The sequence below is a fragment of the Harpia harpyja genome, chromosome 21 (genome assembly GCF_026419915.1).
Source record: "Harpia harpyja isolate bHarHar1 chromosome 21, bHarHar1 primary haplotype, whole genome shotgun sequence".
Taxonomy (NCBI): domain Eukaryota; kingdom Metazoa; phylum Chordata; class Aves; order Accipitriformes; family Accipitridae; genus Harpia; species Harpia harpyja.
Window position 1 is genome coordinate 17,495,149 of NC_068960.1, and position 21,302 is coordinate 17,516,450.

Sequence of the window (21,302 nt, forward strand, 5' to 3'; positions counted from 1 at the left end):
GTTGCTTAGGCAGATTACAGAAGGAAATCAACCTCAGGAGAAACACACCTCTTCCTGATAGCTTGTCCTGTAGGCCATCTCCAAATCCTGATCCAAGAAGTTCAGGCTCAGCTTGTTAATAGGCGGTTTAAAGAAGTAGTCTTTCATGAGGCTAAAGAGAAAAGACGATACCAACATCAGTTTATTCAGCTGGAACTCTTTCAGAGCCCCCTGTTCCGTGGTTTCTGTTTCTAGGGTCGCTGGTGCTCAGCTTTGAAGGTCCTGTAGCTTTTCTTTGCTCTCAGTCACCAAAGTACCCCCTTATCCACATCGCTTTCTCAAAGGAAATGCTTTACAAAAAAATGACAGAGCAAACTTTTATACTGTCAGGAAGAGACTAACAAGTCCTTCTAGAAACTTAACGGCTATAACTGCAAATGACTAGAATAATTGTAGTATAAGCCAGCAAATAGTAAAGGCTAATTGCTGCTACAGAGGCACAACCTTAGGGGATGTGTGGCTGCTGGATATTTATGTCTTAGGTGGAATTCTATCGTTCAAAGCAAGCAAAGGATGACAAACGTAACAAATTGTTAAGGAAAAAAACCCCAACATTGCCCATTTTAGAAAACAGCACTTTCTTGTTATTTAAAAGACACTAAAATAACTCAAGTAACTCAGCTGGGAACATTCCCTTAACGATCCGGGCTGCAGAGAAACAGAACCTGAGGAGATGGATAGCTTACATTTACTTCTGAAACAGAAGATTTGAAATCAGCAGAATCATCAACAAAGGCACTGAAAAATAATGAAACTAGCTCACTAGGACTAACGAACCAGGAGGCAGCATCTACCAGAGGGTCTTTATGCACCCCTTCACTTTCTCCTGCAGTGTCAGGTGCAGAAAAAAAAACGATAAAAGAGGCCTTAATGATTAAAAGTTGTTCCTATTCCCCACCCTCTGGAGCAAAAATAGAACATTTTTTGAGTTTTACATTAGTTGTAAGAGGTTTATGAAAGAAGTTTTCTAACAACATCGATGGCACTTCATCTGCAAACCTCTTCTTTCTTGAGTAGGTGGTGTCAAAGAGCTGAAAGGACTGGACTTACAGAGCACTGAGTGCCTTGTGCCCAATGGTCACAGAGTAAGGTCACGCCTGTTGATGCCACTTATTGCTGGGATAGCCTGTCACCCTCTCTTCTGTGCAGTCCTCATCTGAGACTGCAAAACACACACTCTTGCTATGGACCTCCTTTCATTATCAAGCAACCAATTCCACTTGTTATTTACAGTGAACTAACTGTTTTTAAAATTGCTGTAGAATCTGAAATGGGGCAGCTTCTTTCCAAGTGCTACTCCCACCTTGAATATTGTAGTACCAGAGCGACAATTAGAGTGGGCTATTTTCAAGTTGATAACTCTGCGCAAAAACCAGAGATGCACATGAGATCAAATTCCAAGCAGATGAAGAAGTTGAAAGATCCTACAGAGCTAGTCTGTGCCTGAATTCTTTCTTTCAGGGTGTTTGTTTTTGTGTTTTCTCTGTTTATTTTTTAAGAACACTTGGCAAAGAGCTTTTTGGAAGTACAAGCTCCCCAGCACAAGATGGCATGTGGGAAGCATCTTTTTTTCTCGAGATGCAAGAGCAACCAAACACACATTCCTAGACTGAAGCTCGAGAAGACAAAGGACTTCAACCATGAATATGGCAGATACTTGATAACCTTTAAACATTCTGACCTTAGCCAATATATTAAAAACATCAGGATACTCTGAAGGAATGACAGGACACATTCACTTGAGTCCTCCTTCTTCCTTGTCTTCCTTCCCTCACCTCTCTTAGATGTTTCTAAGAACATCTTATAATAGGAATTTTGCAAGTTTGTTTGTGGTGGTTTTTTTTTTTTTTTAAATATTGCTGAATTCATTTTCTTCCTCCAAGGAAGCTCAACAGAGTATGGTAATGTTGTGTTGGAGCTGTGATGGTCTAAGGATGTAGGAGGAACAATCTGGTTTGCCAGAGTAGCACAAAACAGAAGGTATAACATGACAAAACCAGGGTGAAAGCAGCATTTCTGATGTCAGCCAGCTGTACTATGCCAGTCCAGCTCCATGTCAATAGTTGTCTGTCTCAAAGAGGAAGATCCCAGTTTAGTTGACTAAACACAGTCAAGTACATAATCTGCTTCCCAGGAGGTGCTGTGCCTCCCCAGCATAAGTGATTTCTGTTTTCCCTGAATGAAGCAAGACTGGGAAGTGGGAGATAAAAGAAACAAACAAATTTTAGAAGTATTTAAACAGGAAACTGACCCAAGGGGGGGATGAAGGACTGCACAGAACGTAGCTTCTGGGGGGAGCTTCGTATTTCCCTGGGACTCTGCTCTGTAAGTCTAAAGAGATCATTTAAGTACTGTCCTGATCAGCACATAAGTACTTGTTTCTTGTACTTCAAAAAGTTTATAACCTAAGGAATATGTAATTTTTCTTGGAAACAAAACTCTAAAAAGTGAAAATCCTTTGAGGGTATCCCCAATGAAATTAAGTTTAAATATTTTGTACTCTTACACAATAGTTTTCTTTTAAAATACACAGTAACATCCAGATTACGACGAATAAAGCATGGTATTTTTATTATGGTTGTAGTAAAGCCAGACTCAAAGCTCAAACTATACACTGATTGCCAAATATATATAATCAATATAAGAAGATGCAAACTCGTAACTTCTATGAAAAGGATTCTTGTATAGTGCAATAATACAAACATGCCATGCTAACACTGGCTTTATTATTATTATTTTTAAAGACAACTGGAACTGTGCTGCGGTATCAGCTCCAAGGTGAAATCTCGGCATGCAAAGAGACCAATGGCCACTCATGAAACTCTAAGCCACGCACCTAAACTCTAGAAAGAGGCTGGGAAATGAAAAGTATCACCAGTGTCCAGCATCTCCTCCAGGCTAGCCCTAGGCAGCTTCCTAATGCAGTGTACAGGCTCCGGATCCCCCTAGGATATGTTTAATTCTTCCCAACTGTACAGGAAGCCTGTGTGATTAATTTATGCATCTTATCACCCTATCTGGGTTAGGTACTTTCTGCTAATAGGAATTTATATTACAGATCAGAACACCGACATCGTGCACCACAGTGGAAATCACTGTCCAATGCTAGGGGAAGCTCACACTTTGCTGCTGCTGGGTTTGCAGTAACATAAAACCAAAGCAGCAAAACTCCGGTATTATTGCTGCAAATGGGGTTTCACAGAAGATGACCAAGGGGAAGTTTGGACTTCATCCACCTCCCTGAGAAAACTCAAATTTCCCATTCAAACATCCTCACAGATACTAGGTATGTCAAGACCAAAAATATATTATGTTTTACAGTAGGGGATCAAGAATGCTTTTAAAATTACTTATTATATATAACTTCACACTGAGAAATGTTAAAAAGGATTAATGTAAAATGGTAGGCTTAAACCATTTTGCATAGACCTAATTAATCAGAAGATTATTTTTGGAAAGTTATGTTTACATGAACCGAACTCAGCAGAGAGTTTCCCTGGCAACAAGAAATGGCCCACTTAATATTGTGATGATGATATTTAATTGAGACAAAAAAAAAAAGCCTAAGCTTTGACTGATACCAAATCACAGTCCTACTTTTTCCAAATCAGAAAGAATTATCCATTTTGTAATGGAGGAGGAAAGCACCAGGAACACCAGAGCTTGAGCAAACCAGAGCAGAGCTTCAGCAAACCAATGGCACAAATTAAGCTACTTCTGTAACTTAAAATTTGCAGCATGCTAGTTACATTTTAAACAAAAATCAAATTCGTTCTTGCTGATTTCTGCCAACATTTGGACTTCCCCAGTACTTCTATCTTCTAATATTTTAAAATATCAGCTAAACACCTATTGTCAGCCACTAATGACAGAACACACAGACGAAAAAGAAAAGGAAACTAAATGTTAATTGAAGGTGGCTACAGGAGAAAAGTAATCTGAAAAAATCCAGAGAAGAGATTGGAGAGGGACTGGAGTCCCTCCCCCTCACTTCTCCCTCCTTTAGTCATGTTTTCAGTTAAGATGACAGTGTCCCTGTTCCAAGCAGCCTGGACTCTATACGAGCATACAGTTTCAAGGATATTTAGATAAAATGCCCCTAATCTGAGTGGAAGCAATGAAGCAAAAATAAGAATAACCATAAATAATAACAAACTCAAGTTATCTGTTTAGTTGATCCAGTCAAGTCACTACCATAATAAGGGAGATACGGTTGTGTGTTTACAAAAATGACAAACTACTGAAGTTTAGATAACTTATTTTCTCCTGCCCAAAATAAAGTTTTTTGTTTGAAACAGAGAGAGAATCCAACTCTACAAAATGCTGTAGATAGGTAGTAGGTCCATGAGAATTCATTCCTATTAATTCGGCTTCCAAGGCCAGTATGATTTTTAGGCATTAGTTAGTCATGCAATGTTATCAGATGTTGTTCTTCTGCTATATAAAAATGTGAGTTTTGTGGTTCAGATTTTATGTTATACTTTTAATTGCAGAGGAAGGTACACATTATGTGCATTAAGAGGACATTTCAGTGTAAAGATAAGATTTCAACTTCATGACAAGTCATTTAAAGAGTATTTTTCCTTTTCAAAGACTTGACTGAAAAATGACTGTTCACCACAGAAATGACGAAAACCCTGGCTTTACATATTCCTGAGCAGAATGTTTCTGACATCAAGTTCCTACTGCATTTTAAGCAGAATATAGACTAAGATCAGAAAACATATGACATGTTATATGTTAACAATAATTATTGACATTAGACAAAAAGCACACAAATAAAGATTAAAGATATGGGACCCCTGTTACTGCCTTCTCGCCTTTATACAATTTTACACTGTACAGCTTGATTTTTCCTTACCTGTCTTCTTTAATCACATCCACAAAGTGAGCATCTGTCTTTTCTCTGATGTTTTTGAACCTCAAAGGAAGGAGAGCGGATTGATCCAGACTCACTCCACCCCATCTTCCTTTCTCTTGCAACATTTCATAAAGCGAGGTTTGACTATTGCTGAGCTTTTCTTCCTGTGGAGGACTCAAAAGTCCATTTTGAGTCTTAGGACTGTGTCCTCCTGGAGCCTGAATGACAGAAAGCAAAACATACATGGGGAACATTAGTGGTTGAGAAAGCAGACAGAAGGGATTTCATGGAGCAAAAGTTGAAAGAAGTTCTTCCCTCAACAAACTGAACTTTTACCTGATCACGTCAAAGACCTAACTCCACCTGCCTTGAAATCATTCACATCTTCTGTAAGTGTATGCCTATTCAGGTGTTGTCTTTTTGCTTTTTATGTACCAAGTTTCCAAGGAGCAGAAAACCAAGTACATTTTCACGCACACGATGAAGACCAACCACAAGCCCAAATTTCACTCACGCATCTTAAGGTCAAGATTCTTCTAAAAAGCTTTTTAAATACTTACTTAAACTGTGCTAACTTTCCACAGGTCATGAGAAAACTTACTCTGCCAGCCCTTGCTGATCCTTCTGCTGACCACTACAGCCCTGCTGCTTTCCCAGACAGAGCTTCCTCCTTTCTCCTACCTGTGGAAACAGCCCTTTGTGCATCTCATCATCCTACAAAAAAAAATTATCCTACAAATTAAACTACATTTTCTTCACTGACTAAGACAAACTACTTCTTTCCGGTTTTCTTTTGCTTTGTATTAATTAATAGTGCATTTAAATTTCGACACCAGCTTGCAACACAGCTTAGGTACACAGTATTATCAATTCTGCTTTCATTCGAGAACACAAATTACTTTTAACCAAAAATTGTTCTATTTTCATGGAACCTGAAGTTCCTTCTTTTGCATTTTGTTTGACATAGACCAATATGCACTGAAGCAATTCCAAAAAAATTAGACACCTAAATATGGTTAGAATGAAAATGAACTGCAGTTAGTCAGGATCATTTTCAAATGCAAACATATATCAAACTTAGCATATCTGAATGTTAATCTCCCCGCCCCGCCATGTCTTATCATTTATCATGTATCATTTATCCTCATCCTGAAACCCACTCATGACAGAAGTTTCTTCATTTCTGCCTTTACAGCAGTCAGCACAGCAGTGACAAGCTCCTCCAGAAGACTATTCTTGGATGCCACCGCAGTGACCATAAATAAATACCATAAATATCATCACCACCCCAACCATGCACTGAAATATGTTACTTAGATTGTAAAATCAACTTAAATAAGTATCTGGTTTCTGGCTGCCCATGCAAAATTAATTCAACCTCCTTTGTGTATCTATCCTGTAAAGCAAATGAGGCACATGAATATAGGCAGGTATAGTGAAAGGTGCAGACCCAACCAGTGAAGATACAAGATTAACGGAGCAGCAGCAGAACATCACCTTGTGCAGGGAAAAGTCAGAAAGCACTCAGGCTTGGCTCCCTATCACTGCCAAAACCTCAAGAGCTAAAGTCATAACAAGGTGTGTTGGAATGTTTCCCTGGGAGCTACAGGAAAAGCAGGAGGGAGGTGGGCTGTGCTTCCCCTTCCGCCCGCCCGGGAGGGACGCAGGATCCCCACCCTGCGGGCTGCCCCGATGGAGGTGTGAGCCCCTAGAGCCACATGCTGGGAGCCAGGAGATGAAAGGATTCCCAGTCTAGTCTCTTCTACCACTCACAACAGTTGTTTTGGCAGATTGCAGGTGTTCACAGCACAGTGAGAGCAGCTGACAAAGTAGAATAGGAAATTTAGTAGTTACCTTGGCGTGCTGCCAATGTTTTGCTAAAGAACATAATCAACAGAAGAGAAAGGTGATTTCAGCAACACATATCTCAGCAAAAGCAGGCCAAAACCCCTTGGACCAGAGAGGCCCTTGTGAATGACCGAAGGGCACTCTCCTCATAAGCCAGAGGCACAAGAAGTTCCCACATAAAAGGTCACCCCTTTCTTTTCTAGGGGAAAACATTCAGCAGCTTCAGAGCAAGTCTTCCTGCAACTGTAACAGGTTATCTAGCCTACCCAAAGGGAACACAGCTATGGAGCACAAGATGTGCTGCAGTGCCAGGGTAACCTCTCTGTTTTTGAAATGAGGAGTACCAACAAAGGCAAACCAAAGAGAACTGTCCAACAAGTTGCTAGATGTGAAGGGTCTTCATTGTTTGTTTGTTTGTTTTTAATTTATGCTAAAGACTATATTTGCTCAGAGCACTTCCCAGAACAACTTGAGGCCTAAAAAAAAATAAAATTAAAAAAATATGAAGGTCATAGTTATCACCTTTTCTCTTTTTTTTCTGGTAAAGAATCTTTCTTCTTTTCCTCACCCCTTGCAGCAGATGTCGTTCCTTGAAAAGCAGGAACTGAGAGAACACAATTTCTGCTATGAGCAGCTCAAATAAAAGATACGGACTCCTGGGCACTGTTTGCTTTCCCTGTCTGTTCTTCAAGTTCATCTGAAAAACGCAGCAAAAATTTCTGCTCTTTCAGAGAAGGTCAGCATGGACTTCTCTTGGCCTTTTCTCTTTAGCTCCTTGGCAAAAGCTCAAATCCCTAAGAAAATTCTTCCCTTCAGTCAGCTCAAGGTTTTCCTGTGCTGTCTCCACTCTGTTAATCTTAACAGGAGAGGATTACAGTGTGAAACTGCTTGTGTGTAAGGAGAAAATCCCTATTTATTAAATGTTGTTAGCTCCAATGTTACTGTGGTTTCTGATGGCAACAGGCTGTACAGGTTGTTTTGAGCACTCAGAGGTTTGATGCACCATGTGACAGTTTCCTCTCATCAAGAGACAGGGAGGCTCCAGAGTCTGTTGGGACCCACAAAGGTCCAAGGACGTGGTTAACATCATTAACATTGCCTAAGGACAGGGGACACAAGTGCTACAGGGCCAGGCAGAGCAACATGGCATGGGAAGGGAACAGACTCCAGAAATGGGTAGATGGAGGTTATGGCTCTTCTTCCTAAGAAAGCTTAGACTGCAAAAAAGATTTGGAAATCAAATGCCATGGCAACTTTGTGTATGTAGCTCTTCTTTAAGCTTCCAGTTAAACAGGCATCCCAGACTTACTGGATAGCCACTTAACTGCTCCAATTTTTGACCTAGCAATAACTAAACCAAATCAAAGAAGGACATGCAATTTGGTCTCCACTAGCATGTTTCTTCCAGTGAAATTACAGACATTTTATTCAGCAGTGTACAGACCTCTTCTAAGCAAGGTTAGATGACTTGCTGATTAACACACATGATGCTAATACAGCTGTAGTAGGAAGAAACTTAAAGGATAATTCTGACGAAGACAACATATGACACTAGGTGGTTGGTACCTAAGGAAAATCTCTGTTTGCAGTCGGTTCCTGGAGATCCCTGGCACGTGGGCAGAGGAAGCCTGGGGAAGAAGCATCTCACACGTACCATCTTGGCAGCCTGGGCAGATCTCCCACAATGTTTTCTGTCTTAAAGATCTCATGCTGTTTTGAGACTAGTACCTGCTGGCCACTCTGCTCTATCTCCCTCAGGGCTGAAGGGATTATTATTTTATTTTTTTCTTAGGCTGTTTCCTAGGAACCGTGGCGCAGAACGTGGTCTACTGTGTCACATACCATTTCAGCCCAGTAAGGCAGTCCCTGCTTCTGAGCTTACAATTTAAGCATAAGAGACAACAGGTCAAATACAGAGAGAGAGTAGAGGGACAAACACAGATTAATGTAGTAGCTCATCAGTAGAATAAGTGCTGGCAAGTTTTCCAATTAGCTCTATATGCAAAAAGAGTTGTAAAGACAGATGTGAAGAACAAGATAGCTATCTCTGAGCATGTTTATAAAGTGATTCTCCCCAACAAGGGAAAGCATTAAACTTATTTGAAAATATAACAATCAGGTGATGAGCACTGGTATCCAGTCTGCATTTAGGCAGGAGCATAATATTCAGAAAGGAGTGAGAGGCAACAGGCAGAGCAGAGAGGCTACGAAAGCCACGAACAAGATGACAAAGAGGCAATGTCTGGTATTGTAGAGGAAGTAGGTGGCTTCAATGAGAATATCTAAGCAACAGGCAAGGAAAGCAATCTTGGCAGCAGCATACTGAATATGTAAGACACTGTATTTGTTGGTCAGAAAAAGGATGCAAACCAACATAAAGGCTGTGAATTTCAGCTGTGCATGTGAACAGAAATGACTGTCTTAGAGCAACAATGCAGAAGACATTGGCAAGACAGAGGTGTAGCTTGTGGCTGGGTGACACGCAACCAACTGGTGTAAGGGATGGACAGTATGGTTGTGCTGTTTGTGCGTCCTTCTTTGGGTAGCCTCAGCATAACTTAATTTAAGTCTTTCTCAGTATCAAACTGGGCCCATAAAATTACTAGTAATTTTGAAAACTGGGGGGGAAGGGGAGGCAGGGGGAGCATTGAACTACATTTTAGAACACAACTGCTCAAAATCAAAATCAGTTCTGCTGCTTAAGAGCTTGCATAAAGGAACAGCAATGCAAAAACGAGAAAGCTAACTGAAGCAGAGAAATACGGGAAAAGAAGGGAAGTGATAAATACTTAAATTACCTTCGTACTGTTTTTATGCTCATCCTGACAACCATTTTGGATAGCTCCTTCGTCTATGCTGACATCGCAGTGGGGAGGAAGGGTGGTACTACATGAAGGGCAAGGCTGCAATGAGACGAAAAAATTTTAGCCAGGAACGTTCTGGTGTCCTTGTAGTATTATGCAATTTATAATTCGGTCCACTTGTATACTTGCAGCATGGTTAAAAGGTAAACAAAGCTACAGAATGGGAAGCAGGGAGCAAAATTTGACTGGAACAAAATGCACCATTTCAAAAACAAATCACAGATTTTCTGTTTACTGAAGCTAAGTCTAATCCAGGAAAGCTTCACTAGTGTAAGATCACAGTTATACTGTAATCACTGCATCGCAGAAAAGGACCTCGCCAAGGAGAATGAAATACTCTTTAGTGAGAGAAGTGCAATCTTCTTGTTTAAAAACTGCCTGCAAAAGGATCTGAATGGCATTATCAGTGAATACTTAGCACAAAATGCAGCAAAATTCAAAAAAATCACGGAACACCATGATGCATTATGAACAGTACAGGGAAATGGAAAGCAACAAATCTGAAACTAATAAAGGGAAATACTTTTTCATATAGTGCTCTAAGACAGTAGAGTGGAGCTCAGGCTATCGTACATTGTTGAAGCCAAACACCCAGCAAATGTCACAGAAAACAAGGAAAGCAAAAACATCAGGACTTGTAATAGTTGCAGGTTATGCATTTTGGAAGCAACCTAAAATGTCGCACTTCAGCTTTTCAAACAACCTAACCCCTTAGAGTTAAAATGTGATCTTCTTAAGGGGAATTAATCCCACATCTGTATCTTGCAAGTTCTTCATCCTTTTCTCCAGTCCTGGCAACGTACAGGCAGGACCCTGCATCAGAGGGACCCTGTCTGATCCCTATCGGCAATTCCTTTACTCCAGAGATGGTTTACTGTTACCAGGCTTGCCAGAAGTCTATTAATGGGTACAGAGACACCGGTCACAGGGAATGGCATACTAAATTTGGCACACTATATACTAATGGTGGTAGGTGATCCACTAAGCATCTTGATAAATTTTCCAACAAGCAACTTGAGCCTTTTGTCCCAAACTCAACACCCCATGTCCATTTTATCTGTTTATTTTGGACTCAGGAGGGACTCGTTCAAGCCTCTGTAGTCTATCATTCTTCTGGCCCAAAACCACAACAACTTCTGCCTTCAGGTTCACTCCCAATTTCAAAGACCAGCATGTAAGCCTTTTCAGAACTGACTTTTCACCCAAAGCCCCTTTTCCGTCTCTGGTGTCACACCTGAAGTTGAATAATGTGGCATGTTTGATTTTCAGGTTGTTACAGCGTAGCATTTCTCCCAGCCCACTCTTCCAGTGACTGCTGATCCACCTAATCACTCAACAATGCCTTTCAAAGGCTTTCATGAAGACTCTGAGCCTTCTTAGCAGCCACCAGACCATCATATCTGCTGTTTCTCAGGGGCACAGGCTGGGTTGGGTCACTGAAATTACTATGAGTTTCCTAATCTGGCATCAGATATGCAAGTTACATCCAGTTCTGAACCTGTATAGTCTGAACAAATACCAGCACACATAAAGAAACTATGAAGTTGATTCTCAAATAGTTTTGTTTAAAAATAATCTAGGACTAAATATCACAAATGCCCTGGCTACTTTGTGGAAGGCAGTATCAGACAGCTTTAAAAATGAATATGACAATGGGCTAACGAGCCTTCTATGCTTCTAGAGCATTAGTTAGTAGATTTATCCATGGCAAAAGTCATTTAATGGTAATAAAACCCAAATACCTCTAACAAAAAATAAAGAAAATACTCCCTGTCTGATCTTGCTAATAAATCAGCAAGCCACCTCGAACACTGACCTCCTGGCATTAAACCAGAAGACAAAAATATCAGAAAAGAAGCCCGACCTTTTGAGAAGAGGCAGAAGTCCATCTGACTTACCCCATGCATTCAAGTCAACATCATTAACTTCATTCTCTGTTGCAGACATTCACACAAGCTCAGTGCATGTGACCTCATCACTATGAATAATACATTAATGCACTTTCAGCAAACACCAAGACAAGCAAAAGTACTTTCTGTTTTCACACTAAAGAGATGATTAAAACATTTTTTATGACAGCTTATGATTCCCTGTCAAGTCAGGGATTTTATAAAATATGATAGGGAAAATATACTGATACCAAAACTGCTTAAGCAGGTTACAGTGTTTTCATTCAAAAAAATCAGCTGCTATTATAGATTTACTTATAGTTTTTAGCCTCTATCTTCAACATTTTAATTATGTACACACATTTTATTGATATCTATACTGCAACAAGGTTTGCAATTAAATGAACTACAGATGCACTGAAGGAGAGGAAGAAATACAATTCCTTTCATGGATCAATTACTGTTGCATTCTCATTCCTGACTTTCCTTAACAGATCTTGTCTGCTAGAACATCCATTCAAGCCCAAAATGTGAAAGTCACCCTTTGCATCCAATATGGCCACTTATTCCCTTTAAAACAAAAATATTTCGACTTGCCTGTAATTTTGCCCTTCCTACTTAGTCTCTTCTGCAGAGCTGGAGTCATCTCCTCCTACACTGACACTGTTTACAGCTTTGTATTTAAAACATTTGGCACGTAAGTCATGATTCTTTTGCGAATTATTATCTCCAGACCCTACCAGCAAGCTGCAGGCTTTAAAAAAAAACAAAAACAAAAACAAAAAAACAAAAAAACCAAGCCACTGTAAAAAAGAAACCCACTCCTTTTCAAAAATTGTGCATGATCTGTGATTAAATTGCACGGTTGTTCTTATATATTTATTTCTTTTTTTAACACTGTGAGACATACTCTAGCATGGATGGCAAATTAAACATTCCTTGAAAGCTTGACCCAGCCTTCTCAGCCCACAATCACTCCAATAACAGACTACCCAGCACAGAGAATGCTGGTGTGCATCTATACTCAAAAGCGTGCTGTGGAGTCTGGAATACCTGTACCTAGACATGCTGTGAGAGGCAAGTACGCTTTGCACTGCTATGCTGCAACTACAGTCGCAGAACATGTTTTTAAGGAAGTCCTCAGCATTCACACGATTGCTTCATCACTATGCTATACGCATTCTGACGCGGCTTGTGGCAGGCATTAGATGGATGTTTATCAGACCACAGGGAAAGCTGAGTTTGGGGTCATTCAAAATTCACTCCAGCATCAGTGTATTTTGGGCAAGACAGGCACACTATTTTTAAAGACTTGTGAGGCTGCTTAGGAAATCACTGGCCAGACCTGCAGTGCTTGTGGTGATGAATAAAACCAAGTACCTGTAAGCATAAACTCGATGCACTGCCTTTAGCACAATGGTAGACAGGGTATCCAAGAAGGCTGAAACTGAGCTGGCACTTGTCCTAGATGGTCTTCTGAAGCAGCTTCTTTTAGCTTCCCCTTCACTTATTTGGATAACCACATTTGTACTTTTGCACTGTGCAGACCATCATTCAGCATTTAAACAGAAATTAACACCCAGCCAAGATGGTCCCAGAGCAGAAAATCGGGGACTAGGCAGTAAACAAAACATCGTGGGCCAGCAGCATCCCTCCACATTGCATACTAGCTGTTTAGGAATAGTGGTGCATCTGTATCCACCCTTCTGCAGAGTAAGTCACCCCATGTTTTAGAAATAGCTAATACCATAGCTGATCCTTAACAACAGATTTCATTTTGGACTTGGATCATTTTAATGAGTACCACCACAAGTTAACACATAACAAATTTTATCAAATCCTAGCTGCAGCTAGGTCAGTTTGCTGTAGTTTCACAGTCCTCCAGTTACAGCTTACTTTGCTGTCTGACATTAACAAGACACCCTTGCTTTCTCTCAGCACAGCACCCTTAGTTTTACTGCTTTGTTTAATCCCTCCTCTCCCCCTGTGCTCCACGGACAGGCAGCTCAGTAATACTTCTCCACTTGATACGTTCTTCTTCCTTCGCTACTTGAAAGAAAGGAGTTTCTACCCCTTACTGTCACATCTGTACCTCTGCATGGCCACACGCTGGGCAGCACAGACAGACTTATTTGTACAGATACCCAGTGATTGCTCTGAGATTTATTTTCCTGCCTTATTTGCTAGTACCTTCATTGAAAGACAAGAGCAAGCTGGAAAGCTGGTGCCTGAGGGATGCCAAATATATTCTTTTACGCGGGAGAAGAAATAGGAAAGTATCACCAGCAACTTGAATGCAGTCGAACCATGCACAGTGCATATTTTGGGGAGGGATAAAGATGGCTACAGCTACCTTCTGTAGTTAAACAGTCCTGGCTTACTCTCTAAGGAGCTCACTTAACTTTGGACCATATCCTTGGGCCAGCCTTCCAGCTGATCTCACTTGCAATCCAGTGTTTTTACTCCAAAACTTAAAACCAGGCACAGAGGCAGGGTAAAGGTGCCCTGCTTATGCTCTCCTAATCCAGACGACAAACATACAAGCAGCAAAAAGGGAGTAGCATGAAAGTCACCCCTCCATCAATGCTGTCGGCTCAATCTCAAACCTGTGTTGAAGAGATCCTCTCAGGAATAAGCACACTGAAATCTAAGGACAGTGACCTGCAGATGACCACCCGTGGCTCTGACATTTGTGCCCAGCTCAGGCAACCCAGGACAAGGAACTCAGCACAAATTAAAATAGAGAATAGACATCTGTTGTTTGGGAAATCTGTTCCGAGCTGGAAGATGGAGAGTAACAGCAAAGCTTCAAAGCAATACACATTGTTTCACAGATTTCCTTGTCAGGAGATCTTGTGAGAGGTGTGAACATAACAAAATGTCATCCTTTCTCTAAGCTGAATCCATACAAATCATTGCCCTCAGTTCTAGATATGGGTTTCTAGAGCAAGCAGATAAAACACAATCTCATAGCCTATTGGAGCATTTTTTCCCACCACACAAAAAATCCCATTATCTTTCTGCAGGGATGTCTGTTATATACTCATACGAAAAGGTTCACAGGTATGTGACCTGCATGATAGAGGAACGGCAGGAGGCTGCAGCAAATGCAGAAAAACATAGAAGTTACAGTATCTGCATAAGGCATATTCTTTATTCTCCCCCTAAAATCAAGACAATTGAAAAAACAGCACTGACCTCTCAGTCTTGAAACATATAAAAAAATATATTTATTTGAAACCACCATTAAAAAGTGTTCACCTTACTTTAGGGATTGCTTGTCAACTGGCGAAGCATTTTACTTTGTAAATTTTTCATCCCTAAAACTACATTTTGTCATTATATGTATATATATACACACGCATGTATACATACATATATACACAAATATATAAAGCAGTGCATAAACAAACCTGTAAGGTTTCCCCATCCACACATCTCTCCCTGGTTTGCACAGTTTGAGATCTATGCTGCTTGACTTTGAAACAAGAACTCACCTTAGGTTTTTCCACATGTTTGAGAGTCTTTGTCAAGTCACTGGCGTTCTCAGCTGACGATGCTCCCTGTATCCTGGCTCCATCTCCGGACTCCAAGCCAGGAAGCAATGCTTGTGAACAGCTACAGTGGGGCTCCTTCACCTTCTGACCAGAGATCAGATAGGTCTTCAAACCTACAGGAATAAAAAAAATGAACAGTCAGAACCGCAGAAAGACAAAAATAACACTCCTTTGGACTTCTCAGATATGAAATACAGTAACTACCACAGCACTATCAAGGCTCGGGAATACAGCACACAAAAAGAGACAGTGGCTGGCAACAGCCACCAGGAATATAAAGATGCTCTGTGTGAAGTGGTGGCAATTAGGATTGCCCAACATCTGCTGTCCCAAACACAAGAAACTACTCCAACACACAGCAACAGCCAGGACTGACATGTACTTTCTTTATTCAATTTTCACTCATGTACTTCTGAAAAATAGACCCAAGACCTTATGTATTCACTTCCAAGTTGTAATTTGAGCTCTCACATTAACTCTTTACTTCTGGAAAGGATTTGCAGCCTGTTTTTCAGTAATATCTGTGTTAATATTCTGCTTCTGAAAAACCAGCATGTGTTCCTCCACTTCCACTCTCCATTTGTAGAGAGATGTCGTGAAGTTTGCTTAATGCTGGTAGCACACTGAGAAAGGAAATGGCGTTTAAGTGCTGGAAATTCTGATGGGTTTTCATAGTTAGTGCAAACTTCACATTTTTAAAGAACAAAATCAATCTCTCTCTCTCTCGCAAGTACGCCCACACACGCCCTCTGCAACTGTTGTATGAATTGAAGCATAATTGGAAAGCAGATCCAATATTAAAGGCCAGGCTGGTAAATACCATGTTGTATCAAGCTGAGCTGTATCAAAAACCTGTTCAAAAAATAAAAGATTTGAATTTTGTTTAGAATATGGCTTATTTTACTTCCTTGAAACTTTGCATTACGATGTTCTGGGCTATTTCTAGGCATAAAGACTAAGAAGGAGCTACTAATCACATTGCTTTCTGAATTCAAACGAGTTAATTTTATTGCCACTGTATGGGAAATCTCCCACTCAGCAAGGGCGGGTACTAATGTGCTCCAAAAAGCGTGGAGGTCATCAGCTTGCAGAACTGGAAAGCACTCATTATTTTGTGGTACCAGAGACTGTTGTCCCATGTGATTCTGCAGCCAACCTCTTGCTGCCCAAGACTCATGGGACAGCTGCTGGTTTTCAATTTGGGTCAGCTGTGTATGACTTCCCTCCCTTTTTCTGATACTTGTCACTCAATTGCAGCCAGACACGACTGTCACAGCCATCAACTGCACTCAACTGCCTCCATCCATAGGATGAAAGCTGGAAATAAATATGTCAAGTTGTAGCCCTTGGAAGAGGGCAGGTTTCTGTTCCTTATGATAAGGTCATTCTCTCATAACCTTCTTTACAAACAGAAAATCATATTCTATAAACCTTTTTTTGTCAGTAATATGTAACACAGACAGTACTTTGTCTGTAACCCTTCCAATAAAAATAAGTTAGACATACTAATAGCAACTTTGCAGTTTCTCTGTTTATTCCACTAGTAAGTTAAGCTCCTGAACACTTCTACAACCAACACAGAAACCCATATCCGTATCGACCATCTCAACCTCAGCTGAAAAGCTGCTGGGAAAGCTACAGTGCTCTCACATAGTGCTCCAAACTCCAGAGCACTCGCTCGTGTATTTGAGATGTTACACTACAGCCAATCTTTATTTTTATATCATTTATGGTAGTGCTCGGATTTTATTTGGCAGTGCCGCTTCATAAAATCCTTAGCTGCTGCTGGCTTCCAGATGTAGGGCTGTCTCTAAAACTTATATTGATGGGGGCTGTCATTTAAGGAATTCACCACAATCAGCTTACAATTTTATGTTTACTGTGGTAAAAGCTAGAGCATTAAGCTTACTACTCCCATTTTTAAAACCTACCTTAAAGCAACAGGATTATTTACCACTCCTATTATTCCTCTCTTTTTTTCTAAACAAACATATTTCCTTTGGTTTTTTGTATTTTTGAAAAGACACTTTTTATATCTTACCGTGCTGCACAGCATAATTATTTTGTCAATCTGTTGCATACAGTAAAATTATCTCCAGTTTGAGCTCCACACTGAGGAAAAAGGGAAAAGGCTACGGTACACCAGTAATTGAAAACGTGCTTGGGAAAGCAGAATCCACCCCTGCCCCAACCTGAAACTGCAGCAGGCTGTGGCTCCTCGACCCTGCTCCACCCCTTGTCCTTCCCATCCATGGCAAACCCACCAAGCCACAGCTGCTATCGTCACATTTTGCATCGACAGCCACTCGCACCTACTTTGTCCCACAGGCTTTAGCTGCAGGGTTTGAAGTTGGCTAAAATGGCTGGTCGTTGGCACCAAGAACTATAAAAATCTCTTTATTACCTCCTCATGCTCCCCAGCCCTGCCACATCCACTGAACAAGAAGTGTTACTCAAAATGGGTAATTTGAAATTGGACAAAGAAAAGCCAATATCCTGCAGAATCACAGCATATTTTTAGTAAGAAGTCAGCAGGGCTACTCCTGGTGCTGAATGCAAGGTCAGGGTCTCAGTAGAGCAGAGAAGGAAAAAAGCTTATTTTTGGAAAGTTTTGGAAAATTAGGAGGTGTAAAAGTCTTTCATCTTTACAGAACTTTACTAACATTGCCTACCTAATACTTTGTTTGTTATCAAATTTTCCTATCATAAGAAGGATTTAATTTGCTTTAGTATTCCTTGCAACTCTGTGACACTTCACAAAGCAACTCCTACATTCGGTCTGAAATATTTCAGTATAAAAAAAAGGATTCATTAATTCATGTATCGATGTAACTAAAATGTCTTATACAAGAACAGTATTCTTCCTCCTTCTACATCTCCAGTGAATTAGTACAATCAATGCTGTCATTTTCCATACAAACAGTGTACGGAGTGAAAAACATTCACACCACCATGCAGCATGTTTAAATCAATTAGGTAACGCAACAATATTAAATGAATAAGCCAACAATGGAGGAGCTGCTATTTTATGTGAAAACAGGCAAACAGCGCAATTTTTGGCGTGTGTTGCTGCGCAACGATGTAACTCAAGACATGGCGATAAAGAAAGTGCAACAAGATGCTTATACTGCTATTTATAAAGGCAAAGCTCACCCTTTCTTCCCCTCCTGCCATTCTCAATCTTATACTCACTTCCTTCCCCCAAATTTATTCAAAATAAATGCTGAAAAATAACGCAACCTCAGACTGCCTGATAGCAAATCTGTATTCTGGCAGGCTTTACCCTGCAGCGCATTTCTGCTTTTTCCAGAGATGGCTCTTGGAAGCAAAGACAGGGAACTGGCTACAACAACGCACCCCGCAACGTACCAATTTAACATATATAGTATTTTCTGCTCTGGGGAAAAACAATGAGCTACATTGTTTATCTTTGAGAAACACAAGCCATTTCCTTCACTTGTCTTCAAGTTCTGAAAGTCTGTAAGCATTATAAAGAGTAACAGCTCCCGCACGCTGAGCCAAAACACTCATTTCTTGAATTCAACCATTTTGAATATTTACATGGCAGTGTTTGCAAAGGGCATTTTTGACAAAATAGTTAACAGATCTCCACAGAACGACAGTGGGTTTATTAGTCCTACTAGTGCTGAATTTTAGAAGGATTAGGAAATTTCTGTACTTGGCTCCTTTCTTCAGTTAGCTTTTCTTTTTATCAGTGGCATTTCTCTTTCTCTGAACCTACAAAAACAGAAAACTATCCCAAACACTAAAAAATACTCCTAATAACAATTTAAAAAAAATCATACGCATGCACTCACACACAAATTATTTTCTGTATGCACAAAAATAAACAAAAGTATAAATAAGGCTGTGTATAAACATCCCTGCCTTCAACCTGGTTTTGGTAGCGTGAGAAAACCCGGTCGTTGCAGAGCAAATGGAAAGTTCAGTAACACAGGCACAGGCAGGGACAGGCAGAGGCAGTGGGTCCCTGCCCAAGCGCTGCCTCCCTGCCAGCCCCCTCCCAGCCGCTGGGTTATACCGAGATGGGTCAGGCTGGAGCAACTCTGCCATCCTCAACTGTGGCTGTGTTTGCAGAGAAAAACCATCTCAGGCAATTAGTGGAAAGTCACTTGCTGGGAAGGAACTGGGAAAGGGAGAGAAAAGATATTCTGGTTCTTCAAGTACTTAATTAAGTCATTTATTTCCTTCCTTTCAGCTCATTTGTCCTCATGACTTCTGGACAGAAGTTGCTGTTATGCCAATCTAATCCAATTTTTACATAAGTAGAGGGCATCCCTCCATGCATCTTTTAAAGATGGGATGTCTTCTCCTACAGGAGCTCTCAAGAGATGAGGGATTAACACAAATACTGATAAGCAATTATAAGATTCAATTTTCAGTTTTTGATGCTTCACCTGTACGGAATTGAAACTTTTTAGCCCTCCATTGATAGCAGACAGGAAAATTACTTTCTCTCTGGCAAACTGAATGTGTCATACTTCTCACATCTCTAAAGAACTTCAAATGCTTTTGAAACCCTTTTCAGCACTGATTCTAAGAGACACCAAAAAACGATGGCAATGTATCAGTCATGGTCTTACTGATTCATTTAATAAAAATATAATCCCACTGTTATTATGCATTCCTGTTCCTCCTTCCATGAATCACTTCACCTTTTTAGTTGCAGTACGGGGAAACAGCATTTAACTAACAGGTGACCTTCCTTTTCAGCATAACTGCTTCCCAGTATACAGCCCTCTGTTCTGTAAGATTAGTAATATTCCTTATATTGATGTAATAAAATCCAAACTGTATTGATTATGCCCCCTTTTACCAAACAGCTTTATATTAATGCTTCTCCTTCACTTTTTCTTTCCACCATTTCCCTTAAAGTCTACATACTTTAATCATTTAATCATCTCTTTCCAAATAATTAAGTATAAATTTACAAAACTAATTGAACTAATTGAGTTCTATTTTCACAACCCTCTACTTTTGCAGTATCTTACCCCACAAAATTAGAATTTGCATGAAAACTGTTTCATCATGGGAACCACAGTGACTGTCACTCCCACATGAGGGCAAGAATTACTTTCTAGCTAGAAAGCAATTTTAATCACCTGCTGCAGTCTACCATGGTGAACGTCAGTTATTATCTTTCAATAATTTAATATCTCATTTTATATAACCCTGATACGATTAACTAGTAGTGGTATAGCAAGGTCATAAAAAAAGCTTTGCAGTTCAGGACTGGCTTTAGCTCCCTTCTTTCAGAACTGATGGATGGGAGCTCACTTTTGGGTTATGCTTCTCTGCAATCAATCAGCTCTTACTTTCTCTTTTTAGAAACACAATAAAAAGTTTTCTCCACGCCTTTTAAAGACATCATCTTTGCACTTTGCCAAAAATCTGGAAGTGAAAATACTGGTATTCAGCCACCATCACTCCCGGGAAAGGAAACAGAGACCTACAGTTAGGTTTCCTCATACAATAAAATATGCTGCTATACAATTTCATTAGACTCTGACTTGCTCTGTAAAATAAATTATTAACTGCAATTTCTGGAATGTAACATGACAGGCAAATAACAATTTAAAAAAAAAAGAGAGAGAGAGAGAGCAGAAATGTATTTACTTCTTCTATTTGCAGTTTCTTTTTAGCATCTCTCTAACTTTTCCATGTTGGGGGTTTTTTTTCCTTGTCGAAGCTTAAATAATTTTTCAGGTACCAACCTAGCCTAATGTTTATGCAAGAAATAATACAGTGTATAATACCATCATTCCAGGAGCTTTAGTATCCTTTGGGTCCAAATTGTTGCTGAATCTAAAGATGATTTTCAGTAGCAAATACTCTCCCTCATTCTTAAAATTCAATAGTTGCCAAATCTAATATTTATGGGGACTGTTTTCTCACTTTATTAGACCCACTCTTGCACAGAGTTTATGCAAGCCTATTCCTCCCCCCACCCCCAGCACTACATTCTCATCTATTGAACTGGGAACTCATAGTTTAGACCACAACAAGAAACCTCAGAAGCAGCAAAAGCTAAGCAAGGCCACTGACCCCCAGGAGCCTGAGGGTGCTGCACAGCAATACTGACATGAACTGGGAATACGCGCAACTACTCAAAGGACTGACTGCCCACAATATACAACTAGAACACAAAATGCTGCTCAAAATACATAAACATTAGAAGCTGAAGGACAGAAACTTTCACTTTGTATTTCACTAGAGAACAAAT

The 21,302-nt window shown here is 40.1% G+C and overlaps 1 protein-coding gene across 6 annotated transcripts in view; it reads right to left on the reverse strand.

Moving 5' to 3' along the window:
• The window catches only part of ADCY9 (adenylate cyclase 9), a 99,524-nt gene that overhangs the window by 35,655 nt on the left and 42,567 nt on the right, over positions 1-21,302 (reverse strand). For all 6 annotated transcript variants that reach the window (XR_008232864.1, XR_008232863.1, XR_008232862.1 and 3 more), the window contains 4 exons: positions 14,999-15,171; positions 9,547-9,651; positions 4,901-5,118; positions 49-151 (listed from right to left, as the gene is read on the reverse strand). Coding sequence is in view for 3 of the 6 variants with exons in the window: in XM_052773088.1 (XP_052629048.1) it covers positions 49-151; positions 4,901-5,118; positions 9,547-9,651; positions 14,999-15,171 (599 nt within the window). In the remaining 3 variants the exon portion in view is untranslated. The remainder of the gene's footprint in view (positions 1-48; positions 152-4,900; positions 5,119-9,546; positions 9,652-14,998; positions 15,172-21,302) is intronic.